Here is a 13215-nt window from a genome sequence, read left to right as displayed (position 1 = left end):
TCAAACAGTAAGTACACACACACACACACACACACACACACACACACACACACACACACACACACACACACACACACACACACACACACACACACACACACTCACTGAGCTCAAACAATAAGTACACACACACTCACACACTCACTGAGCTCAAACAGTAAGTACACACACACACACACACACACACACACACACACACACACACACACACACACACACACACACACACACTCACGCACTCACTGAGCTCAAACAGTAAGTACACACACACACACTCACTGAGCTCAAACAGTAACTACACACACACACACACACACACACACACACACACACACACACACACACACACACACACACACACACACACACACACACACACACACACACACACACACACACACACTGAGCTCAAACAGTAAGTACACACACACACACACACGTACCAACACATACAAACACATACAAACACACACACACACACGTACCAACACAACTGTAGACACACACTCACTGAGCTCAAACAGTAAGTACACACACACACACACACACATACACACGTACCAACACATACAAACACACACACACACAATCATCGCTCTGTACATTGGGTGTAGGGCAGTACAGGACCTGCACTGGCTGAGGCCCACTATACAGGAGAGGCTCTTCAGTACTTAACATACGTGCCTATGTGTGTGTCTGTCGGTGTCTGTGTGTCTGTCCGTCTTTTCTGTCTGTGCCTGTCTCTGTGTGTGTCTCTGTGTGTGTCTCTGTGTGTGTGTCTCTGTGTGTGTCTGTGCCTGTCTCTGTGTGTCTGTGTGTAGGGCGGTACGGGACCTGCGCTGGCTGGCCGAGGCCACCTATACAGGGGAGGCTCTGCAGTTCTCTCTGACCAACATGATTGACCGTCTGCAGCAGGAGAACCGCGTGGTCCTAGTGCTCACCGACGGACGCTCTGATATCACCAGAGATAAAACACCGCTCAACACGCTCTGTGGGAAGGGCATCAAGGTAAGAGACCACACCCTGTGAAGGGCATCAAGGTAAGAGACCACACACTGTGAAGGGCGTCAAGGTAAGAGACCACACCCTGTGAAGGGCGTCAAGGTAAGAGACCACACACTGTGAAGGGCGTCAAGGTAAGAGACCACACCCTGTGAAGGGCGTCAAGGTAAGAGACCACACCCTGTGAAGGGCGTCAAGGTAAGAGACCACACCCTGTGAAGGGCGTCAAGGTAAGAGACCACACCCTGTGAAGGGCATCAAGGTAAGAGACCACACCCTGTGAAGGGCGTCAAGGTAAGAGACCACACCCTGTGAAGGGCATCAAGGTAAGAGACCACACCCTGTGAAGGGCGTCAAGGTAAGAGACCACACCCTGTGAAGGGCATCAAGGTAAGAGACCACACCCTGTGAAGGGCATCAAGGTAAGAGACCACACCCTGTGAAGGGCATCAAGGTAAGAGACCACACCCTGTGAAGGGCATCAAGGTAAGAGACCACACCCTGTGAAGGGCATCAAGGTAAGAGACCACACCTTGTGAAGGGCATCAAGGTAAGAGACCACACCCTGTGAAGGGCATCAAGGTAAGAGACAACACACTGTGAAGGGCGTCAAGGTAAGAGACCACACCCTGTGAAGGGCATCAAGGTAAGAGACCACACACTGTGGGAAACCTCCCCGTCTGGTCCACAACAAGGTAAGGGATCACACACTGTGGGAAACCTCCCCGTCTGGTCCACACCAAGGTAAGGGACCCTGTGGGAAACCTCCCCGTCTGGTCCACATCAAGGTAAGAGACCACACACTGTGGGAAACCTCCCCGTCTGGTCCACACCAAGGTAAGGGATCACACACTGTGGGAAACCTCCCCGTCTGGTCCACACCAAGGTAAGGGACCCTGTGGGAAACCTCCCCGTCTGGTCCACACCAAGGTAAGGGACCACACACTGTGGGAAACCTCCCCGTCTGGTCCACATCAAGGTAAGGGATCACACACTGTGGGAAACCTCCCCGTCTGGTCCACATCAAGGTAAGGGACCCTGTGGGAAACCTCCCCGTCTGGTCCACATCAAGGTAAGGGACCCTGTGGGAAACCTCCCCGTCTGGTCAACATCATGGTAAGGGACCCTGTGGGAAACCTCCCCGTCTGGTCCACATCAAGGTAAGGGACCCTGTGGGAAACCTCCCCGTCTGGTCCACATCAAGGTAAGGGACCCTGTGGGAAACCTCCCCGTCTGGTCCACATCAAGGTAAGGGACCCTGTGGGAAACCTCCCCGTCTGGTCCACATCAAGGTAAGGGACCCTGTGGGAAACCTCCCCGTCTGGTCCACATCAAGGTAAGGGACCCTGTGGGAAACCTCCCCGTCTGGTCCACATCAAGGTAAGGGACCCTGTGGGAAACCTCCCCGTCTGGTCCACATCAAGGTAAGGGACACTGTGGGAAACCTCCCCGTCTGGTCAACATCATGGTAAGGGATCCTGTGGGAAACCTCCCCGTCTGGTCCACATCAAGGTAAGGGACCCTGTGGGAAACCTCCCCGTCTGGTCCACATCAAGGTAAGGGACCCTGTGGGAAACCTCCCCGTCTGGTCCACATCAAGGTAAGGGACCCTGTGGGAAACCTCCCCGTCTGGTCCACATCAAGGTAATGGACCCTGTGGGAAACCTCCCCGTCTGGTCCACATCAAGGTAAGGGACCCTGTGGGAAACCTCCCCGTCTGGTCCACATCAAGGTAAGGGACCCTGTGGGAAACCTCCCCGTCTGGTCCACATCAAGGTAAGGGACACTGTGGGAAACCTCCCCGTCTGGTCAACATCATGGTAAGGGATCCTGTGGGAAACCTCCCCGTCTGGTCCACATCAAGGTAAGGGACCCTGTGGGAAACCTCCCCGTCTGGTCCACATCAAGGTAAGGGACCCTGTGGGAAACCTCCCCGTCTGGTCCACATCAAGGTAAGGGACCCTGTGGGAAACCTCCCCGTCTGGTCCACATCAAGGTCAGGGACACTGTGGGAAACCTCCCCGTCTGGTCCACACCAAGGTAAGGGACCCTGTGGGAAACCTCCCCGTCTGGTCCACATCAAGGTAAGGGACCCTGTGGGAAACCTCCCCGTCTGGTCCACACCAAGGTAAGGGACCCTGTGGGAAACCTCCCCGTCTGGTCCACACCAAGGTAAGGGATCCTGTGGGAAACCTCCCCGTCTGGTCCACACCAAGGTAAGGGATCCTGTGGGAAACCTCCCCGTCTGGTCCACACCAAGGTAAGGGATCCTGTGGGAAACCTCCCCGTCTGGTCCACATCAAGGTAAGGGACACTGTGGGAAACCTCTCCGTCTGGTCCACATCAAGGTAAAGGACACTGTGGGAAACCTCCCCGTCTGGTCCACATCAAGGTAAGGGATCCTGTGGGAAACCTCCCCGTCTGGTCCACACCAAGGTAAGGGATCCTGTGGGAAACCTCCCCGTCTGGTCCACATCAAGGTAAGGGACCCTGTGGGAAACCTCCCCGTCTGGTCAACATCATGGTAAGGGATCCTGTGGGAAACCTCCCCGTCTGGTCAACATCATGGTAAGGGATCCTGTGGGAAACCTCCCCGTCTGGTCCACACCAAGGTAAGGGATCCTGTGGGAAACCTCCCCGTCTGGTCCACATCAAGGTAAGGGACCCTGTGGGAAACCTCCCCGTCTGGTCCACATCAAGGTAAGGGACACTGTGGGAAACCTCCCCGTCTGGTCAACATCATGGTAAGGGATCCTGTGGGAAACCTCCCCGTCTGGTCCACATCAAGGTAAGGGACCCTGTGGGAAACCTCCCCGTCTGGTCCACATCAAGGTAAGGGACCCTGTGGGAAACCTCCCCGTCTGGTCCACATCAAGGTAAGGGACACTGTGGGAAACCTCCCCGTCTGGTCCACATCAAGGTAAGGGACCCTGTGGGAAACCTCCCCGTCTGGTCCACATCAAGGTAAGGGACCCTGTGGGAAACCTCCCCGTCTGGTCCACATCAAGGTAAGGGACCCTGTGGGAAACCTCCCCGCCTGGTCCACATCAAGGTAAGGGACACTGTGGGAAACCTCCCCGTCTGGTCCACATCAAGGTAAGGGACACTGTGGGAAACCTCCCCGTCTGGTCAACATCATGGTAAGGGATCCTGTGGGAAACCTCCCCGTCTGGTCCACACCAAGGTAAGGGACCCTGTGGGAAACCTCCCCGTCTGGTCCACATCAAGGTAAGGGACCCTGTGGGAAACCTCCCCGTCTGGTCCACACCAAGGTAAGGGACCCTGTGGGAAACCTCCCCGTCTGGTCCACATCAAGGTAAGGGACCCTGTGGGAAACCTCCCCGTCTGGTCCACATCAAGGTAAGGGACCCTGTGGGAAACCTCCCCGTCTGGTCCACATCAAGGTAAGGGATCCTGTGGGAAACCTCCCCGTCTGGTCCACACCAAGGTAAGGGATCCTGTGGGAAACCTCCCCGTCTGGTCCACACCAAGGTAAGGGATCCTGTGGGAAACCTCCCCGTCTGGTCCACACCAAGGTAAGGGACCCTGTGGGAAACCTCCCCGTCTGGTCCACACCAAGGTAAGGGACCCTGTGGGAAACCTCCCCGTCTGGTCCACACCAAGGTAAGGGACCCTGTGGGAAACCTCCCCGTCTGGTCCACACCAAGGTAAGGGACCCTGTGGGAAACCTCCCCGTCTGGTCCACATCAAGGTAAGGGATCCTGTGGGAAACCTCCCCGTCTGGTCCACACCAAGGTAAGGGATCCTGTGGGAAACCTCCCCGTCTGGTCCACATCAAGGTAAGGGATCCTGTGGGAAACCTCCCCGTCTGGTCCACATCAAGGTAAGGGACCCTGTGGGAAACCTCCCCGTCTGGTCCACATCAAGGTAAGGGACCCTGTGGGAAACTTCCCCGTCTGGTCCACATCAAGGTAAGGGACCCTGTGGGAAACCTCCCCGTCTGGTCCACATCAAGGTAAGGGACCCTGTGGGAAACCTCCCCGTCTGGTCCACATCAAGGTAAGGGACCACACACTGTGGGAAACCTCCCCGTCTGGTCCACATCAAGGTAAGGGATCACACACTGTGGGAAACCTCCCCGTCTGGTCAACATCATGGTAAGGGATCCTGTGGGAAACCTCCCCGTCTGGTCCACATCAAGGTAAGGGACCCTGTGGGAAACCTCCCCGTCTGGTCCACATCAAGGTAAGGGACCCTGTGGGAAACCTCTCCGTCTGGTCCACATCAAGGTAAGGGACACTGTGGGAAACCTCCCCGTCTGGTCCACACCAAGGTAAGGGACCCTGTGGGAAACCTCCCCGTCTGGTCCACATCAAGGTAAGGGACCCTGTGGGAAACCTCCCCGTCTGGTCCACACCAAGGTAAGGGACCCTGTGGGAAACCTCCCCGTCTGGTCCACACCAAGGTAAGGGATCCTGTGGGAAACCTCCCCGTCTTGTCCACACCAAGGTAAGGGATCCTGTGGGAAACCTCCCCGTCTGGTCCACACCAAGGTAAGGGATCCTGTGGGAAACCTCCCCGTCTGGTCCACATCAAGGTAAGGGACACTGTGGGAAACCTCTCCGTCTGGTCCACATCAAGGTAAGGGACACTGTGGGAAACCTCCCCGTCTGGTCCACATCAAGGTAAGGGATCCTGTGGGAAACCTCCCCGTCTGGTCCACACCAAGGTAAGGGATCCTGTGGAAAACCTCCCCGTCTGGTCCACATCAAGGTAAGGGACCCTGTGGGAAACCTCCCCGTCTGGTCAACATCATGGTAAGGGATCCTGTGGGAAACCTCCCCGTCTGGTCCACACCAAGGTAAGGGATCCTGTGGGAAACCTCCCCGTCTGGTCCACATCAAGGTAAGGGACCCTGTGGGAAACCTCCCCGTCTGGTCCACATCAAGGTAAGGGACACTGTGGGAAACCTCCCCGTCTGGTCAACATCATGGTAAGGGATCCTGTGGGAAACCTCCCCGTCTGGTCCACATCAAGGTAAGGGACCCTGTGGGAAACCTCCCCGTCTGGTCCACATCAAGGTAAGGGACCCTGTGGGAAACCTCCCCGTCTGGTCCACATCAAGGTAAGGGACACTGTGGGAAACCTCCCCGTCTGGTCCACATCAAGGTAAGGGACCCTGTGGGAAACCTCCCCGTCTGGTCCACATCAAGGTAAGGGACCCTGTGGGAAACCTCCCCGTCTGGTCCACATCAAGGTAAGGGACCCTGTGGGAAACCTCCCCGCCTGGTCCACATCAAGGTAAGGGACACTGTGGGAAACCTCCCCGTCTGGTCCACATCAAGGTAAGGGACACTGTGGGAAACCTCCCCGTCTGGTCAACATCATGGTAAGGGATCCTGTGGGAAACCTCCCCGTCTGGTCCACACCAAGGTAAGGGACCCTGTGGGAAACCTCCCCGTCTGGTCCACATCAAGGTAAGGGACCCTGTGGGAAACCTCCCCGTCTGGTCCACACCAAGGTAAGGGACCCTGTGGGAAACCTCCCCGTCTGGTCCACATCAAGGTAAGGGACCCTGTGGGAAACCTCCCCGTCTGGTCCACATCAAGGTAAGGGACCCTGTGGGAAACCTCCCCGTCTGGTCCACATCAAGGTAAGGGATCCTGTGGGAAACCTCCCCGTCTGGTCCACACCAAGGTAAGGGATCCTGTGGGAAACCTCCCCGTCTGGTCCACACCAAGGTAAGGGATCCTGTGGGAAACCTCCCCGTCTGGTCCACACCAAGGTAAGGGACCCTGTGGGAAACCTCCCCGTCTGGTCCACACCAAGGTAAGGGACCCTGTGGGAAACCTCCCCGTCTGGTCCACACCAAGGTAAGGGACCCTGTGGGAAACCTCCCCGTCTGGTCCACACCAAGGTAAGGGACCCTGTGGGAAACCTCCCCGTCTGGTCCACATCAAGGTAAGGGATCCTGTGTTAAACCTCCCCGTCTGGTCCACACCAAGGTAAGGGATCCTGTGGGAAACCTCCCCGTCTGGTCCACATCAAGGTAAGGGATCCTGTGGGAAACCTCCCCGTCTGGTCCACATCAAGGTAAGGGACCCTGTGGGAAACCTCCCCGTCTGGTCCACATCAAGGTAAGGGACCCTGTGGGAAACCTCCCCGTCTGGTCCACATCAAGGTAAGGGACCCTGTGGGAAACCTCCCCGTCTGGTCCACATCAAGGTAAGGGACCCTGTGGGAAACCTCCCCGTCTGGTCCACATCAAGGTAAGGGACCACACACTGTGGGAAACCTCCTCGAACTCGAAGGATGGAGGCTTCAGTACGACCAGCAACATCATATCACAACGCACAATCCATTAGACACACACACACACACACACACACACACACACACACACACACACACACACACACACACACACACACACACACACACACACACACACACACACACACACACACACACACACACACACACACACACACACACACACACACACACACACACACACACACCTACCACACACACACACACCTACCACACACACACACACACACACTAACCCTGCCCCCCTCTCTCTGTCAGGTGGGTGGTCTGGGAGTGAAGGACTACTCTGGCCGTCAGCCCAACCATGAACAGCTCAGTGATGTGGTCTGTAAGAGCGACCCTAAACCAGGCTTCTCCTTCGTCCTGGAGAACTTCGCTGAGCTGCTGGATGACTCCTTTCTACAGAACCTCACCACACGCATCTGTGAAGGTGCACACACACACACACGCGCACGCGCACACACACACACACACACACACACACACACACACACACACACACACACACACACACACACACACACACACACACACACACACACGCTAGTGAACCCCTTGGTTCTGATACAAGACTCTAACATTACTTCTGTGTAAATCATTGACTGGAAAATGTCCTAATCCATTTGTGTCTCTCTATTTCCTTCCACAGATAAGAAGTGTCCCAACTACAAATGTCCCAGTAAGTCAACCGTTTGTTACAATGTGGTTCATCTCTGTCCTGATCTCTACAGTCTCATTGTCTTCAGACATCTGCATGGGTTAGGATCAGGGTTTCTCTATATATTCTTCTTCTTGGATGTTGTTGTTTATCCTGTTGTTTCTGTCCCCCAGTCTCGTTCTCAGGGGACACAGACATCGTGTTGATGATGGACAGTTCAGCCAGTGTGGGACAGAGGAACTTTGACTCCAGCAAGACCTTCGTCAAGCGTCTGGCTGAGCGCTTCCTGTCTGCCGAGAGGTCCGGCCGCGCTGCCGTGCGAGTCGCCGTGGGCCAGTACAGCCGCGAACGCCGCATGGAGGCGGAGCTGACCTCTAACCTCACCGTGCTGACCAGTAAGATCGATGCCGCCACCTTCCAGAACGACGGTACTGACGTTACCAAGGCGATGGCCTTCGCCATGGAGCAATTCAAGACATCAGGGGGCGGGAACAGGAAGAAGAAGCTGGTACTGTTCTCGGACGGGAGGTCGCAGGGCGTTACCGAGGTGATGTTGGAGAAGCGCGTCCGGCTGGTGTCGGAGGCGGGAGTGGAGCTGTACGTTATCACCGTGGGCAACCAGGTGAGCGAGGCCAACCTGCGCTCGCTGGTCAGCAGGGGGAGGAGTTACGATGTCACCTACGCCCAGCGCCACCTGTTCCGCGTCCCAGACTACCCGTCTCTGCTGCGTGGCGTGTTCTACCAGACCGTGTCCCGCAGGGTCTCTCAGGCCTGAGTTCAGGGGCAAGGGCTGGGACCACATGCTTTAGAGTTTAGTCTCCCTCATTATGAATGTCCATTCGTACTTCGTCGCTCATTTACTATCACTGTGTTTTAGTTGTGTTTTTATGTCCGATAATGACAGAAGACGATTGTGTGTCAGACTGTGTAAGAGATTGTGTTACACTGTGTTCATGTGCTCTCTGGATTATCAGGACCTAACCAACCGGGAAATTTCAGAAAAACTCCCATAACAGAAACTAGTTTCAGATGTCTGAAACAGTTTGTTATGAGCTTCTAAGTTTTAAATCCTTCCAGTCAGACTGTTCCCAGTTCCATAATTCCCAGTCAGACTGTTCCCAGTTCCATAATTCCCAGTCAGACTGTTCCCAGTTCCATAATTCCCAGTCAGACTGTTCCCAGTTCCATAATTCCCAGTCAGACTGTTCCCAGTTCCATAATTCCCAGTAAGACTGTTCCCAGTTCCATAATTCCCAGTCAGACTGTTCCCAGTTCCATAATTCCCAGTCAGACTGTTCCCAGTTCCATAATTCCCAGTCAGACTGTTCCCAGTTCCATAATTCCCAGTAAGACTGTTCCCAGTTCCATAATTCCCAGTCAGACTGTTCCCAGTTCCATAATTCCCAGTCAGACTGTTCCCAGTTCCATAATTCCCAGTCAGACTGTTCCCAGTTCCATAATTCCCAGTCAGACTGTTCCCAGTTCCATAATTCCCAGTCAGACTGTTCCCAGTTCCATAATTCCCAGTCAGACTGTTCCCAGTTCCATAATTCCCAGTCAGACTGTTCCCAGTTCCATAATTCCCAGTCAGACTGTTCCCAGTTCCATAATTCCCAGTCAGACTGTTCCCAGTTCCATAATTCCCAGTCAGACTGTTCTCAGTTCCATAATTCCCAGTCAGACTGTTCTCAGTTCCATAATTCCAAACAGCACATGAACACAGCATGAAACAGAACGGTGTACTGTAAAATAATGTTTTTTTTGTGTGTTTTTTTTTTTTAAACAAACTTATTTTATGTTGTTTGTAGATCAGAGACAGAACAGGATATGACATCACTCCATATGTTTTAAACATCAACGTTAAACATTAAACATCCTCCCTGTAGACAACCTTGTCCCGATGAAGATACTGAACAGCTGGACACAGACAATATGTGTGTGTTGAGGGGAAGGGTCTCTAATGTCCAGCATATCATGTAGGATTTTCTCTATAAACAGTATGTCTGGGTTCACTTGTTCAGATGATGACAGACACACACGCACACACACACGCACACACACACACACACACACACACACACACACAGACACAGACACAGACACAGACACACACAGACACACACAGACACACACACACACACACACACACACACACACACACACACACACACACACACACACACACACACACACACACACACACACACACACACACACACACACACTCCTCTCTGTATCAGCCTCATTAACCCTTGAAGGCCACCGACCGCCAACATTGCTTTGGCCGGATTATTCAGTCCTTCGACGTTCCAGGTAACAGATTGTGTGTGTGTTGTCAGCAGGAAATTCCCTCTATGTAATAAATCATTAATCCTTGGTGCTATCGTTCAGAGCAAGTGTCTCAGAGTCAGATAACCTCTGTAGCAGTAGACAAACTTCTACGTGTAAAGCTGATGTCTTGACCTGAAAGAAAACCTGCCGCCAGACATTTTGTTTGGACCAAGCTGCTTCATTAAATGCCGCTTCACCCCCAATAAATGTTTCTGTAGTGTCTGTTTTCTGTATGTCCTACACACACACACACACACACACACACACACACACACACACACACACACACACACACACACACACACACACACACACACACACACACACACACACACACACACACACACACACACACACCCTTCTGTCATTGACACATCTCTCTTCTGTCCTTCAGATATACACACCTCTCTTCTTTCTCATTGGCCTAAAAAAAAAAAGTTTTTTTGACCTCAAGGGGCCCTTCTGGGTTAAAGGGTGACTGCATATCCTGTTTTGGCCTCGTTTTTAAGAAATGGGTAGCGGCCATGACTGAAGGCTAACGTACGTAGTCATGTGGGTGTGTCTTTACCATTCAATCCCACACACATGGGCGGTAGTGAGTACATCAAGGTGAGCTAAGCTAGCTTTGCTATGGAGAGAAATACGTTTTGGAGTTGAGTTCCATCTCCAGAGTTGACTGCCATCTCAAGATGGTCAGCTAATTCAGTTCTATGTGTAAGGCTAAAGCCTGTGCTGACCTTGTTTAGACAAGCTGTCAGCAGCTAGCTAGCGTAGCTTGGTGATAGCTGCAGCTGCTATCCTATCCTTTCTCTGTCAAGTCAGTTAGCTGATAGCATCTAGCTAGCATAGCTTGGTGATAGCTGCAGCTGCTATCCTATCCTTTCTCTGTCAAGTCAGTTAGCTGATAGCATCTAGCTAGCATAGCTTGGTGATAGCTGCAGCTGCTATCCTATCCTTTCTCTGTCAAGTCAGTTAGCTGATAGTATCTAGCTAGCATAGCTTGGTGATAGGATAGCCAGCTGCAGCTATCTATCAAATGAAATAAAATTGTATTTGTCACAACAGTGAAATGCTTACTTACAAGCCCTTAACCAACAATGCAGTTTTAAGAAAATCCCTCCCAAAGAGTAAGAGATATGATAAATAAAGAAAGAGCAGCAGTAAATAACAATAGCGGGGCTATATACAGGGGGTACCGGTACAGAGTCAATGTGGAGGCTATATACAGGGTGTTACGGTACAGAGTCAATGTGGAGGCTATATACAGGGTGTTACGGTACAGAGTCAATGTGGAGGCTATATACAGGGGGTACCGGTACAGAGTCAATGTGGAGGCTATATACAGGGTATTACGGTACAGAGTCAATGTGGAGGCTATATACAGGGGGTACCGGTACAGAGTCAATGTGGAGGCTATATACAGGGGGTACTGGTACAGAGTCAATGTGGAGGCTATATACAGGGTGTACCGGTACAGAGTCAATGTGGAGGCTATATACAGGGGGTACCGGTACAGAGTCAATGTGGAGGCTATATACAGGGGGTACCGGTACAGAGTCAATGTGGAGGCTATATACAGGGGATACCGGTACCGAGTCAATGTGGAGGCTATATACAGGGGGTACCGGTACCGAGTCAATGTGGAGGCTATATACAGGGGGTACCGGTACCGAGTCAATGTGGAGGCTATATACAGGGGGTACCGGTACAGAGTCAATGTGGAGGCTATATACAGGGGGTACCGGTACAGAGTCAATGTGGAGGCTATATACAGGGGGTACCGGTACAGAGTCAATGTGGAGGCTATATACAGGGTATTACGGTACAGAGTCAATGTGGAGGCTATATACAGGGGGTACCGGTACAGAGTCAATGTGGAGGCTATATACAGGGGGTACCGGTACAGAGTCATTGTGGAGGCTATATACAGGGTGTTACGGTACAGAGTCAATGTGGAGGCTATAAAGAGGGTGTTACGGTACAGAGTCAATGTGGAGGCTATATACAGGGGGTACCGGTACAGAGTCAATGTGGAGGCTATATACAGGGGGTACCGGTACAGAGTCAATGTGGAGGCTATATACAGGGGGTACCTGTACCGAGTCAATGTGGAGGCTATATACAGGGGGTACCGGTACAGAGTCAATGTGGAGGCTATATACAGGGTGTTACGGTACAGAGTCAATGTGGAGGCTATAAAGAGGGTGTTACGGTACAGAGTCAATGTGGAGGCTATATACAGGGTGTTACGGTACAGAGTCAATGTGGAGGCTATATACAGGGTGTTACGGTACAGAGTCAATGTGGAGGCTATATACAGGGTGTACCGGTACAGAGTCAATGTGGAGGCTATATACAGGGGGTACCGGTACAGAGTCAATGTGGAGGCTATATACAGGGGGTACCGGTACAGAGTCAATGTGGAGGCTATATACAGGGGGTACCTGTACCGAGTCAATGTGGAGGCTATATACAGGGGGGTACCGGTACAGAGTCAATGTGGAGGCTATATACAGGGGGTACCGGTACAGAGTCAATGTGGAGGCTATATACAGGGGGGTACCGGTACCGAGTCAATGTGGAGGCTATATACAGGGGGTACCGGTACAGAGTCAATGTGGAGGCTATATACAGGGGGTACCGGTACAGAGTCAATGTGGAGGCTATATACAGGTGGTACCGGTACAGAGTCAATGTGGAGGCTATATACAGGGTATTACGGTACAGAGTCAATGTGGAGGCTATATACAGGGGGTACCGGTACAGAGTCAATGTGGAGGCTATATACAGGGGGGTACCGGTACAGAGTCAATGTGGAGGCTATATACAGGGGGGTACCGGTACAGAGTCAATGTGGAGGCTATATACAGGGGGGTACCGGTACAGAGTCAATGTGGAGGCTATATACAGGGGGTACCGGTACAGAGTCA

The 13215-nt window shown here is 52.8% G+C and overlaps 1 protein-coding gene across 1 annotated transcript in view; it reads left to right on the top strand.

Annotated features, from left to right (window-relative positions):
- Positions 1-10492, top strand: part of col6a1 (collagen, type VI, alpha 1) — a 63528-nt gene extending 53036 nt beyond the window's left edge. Inside the window, exons 30-33 of the mRNA XM_055882439.1 lie at positions 822-1008; positions 7555-7726; positions 7946-7975; positions 8128-10492. Coding sequence (XP_055738414.1) covers positions 822-1008; positions 7555-7726; positions 7946-7975; positions 8128-8729 — 991 coding nt within the window. The 3' untranslated portion in view covers positions 8730-10492. The remainder of the gene's footprint in view (positions 1-821; positions 1009-7554; positions 7727-7945; positions 7976-8127) is intronic.
- Positions 10493-13215: the final 2723 nt, after the last annotated feature.

This window comes from Salvelinus fontinalis, chromosome 26 (assembly GCF_029448725.1).
Source record: "Salvelinus fontinalis isolate EN_2023a chromosome 26, ASM2944872v1, whole genome shotgun sequence".
In the NCBI taxonomy this organism is placed as follows: Eukaryota; Metazoa; Chordata; class Actinopteri; order Salmoniformes; family Salmonidae; genus Salvelinus; species Salvelinus fontinalis.
This window is presented reverse-complemented; position numbering and strand designations above follow the sequence as displayed.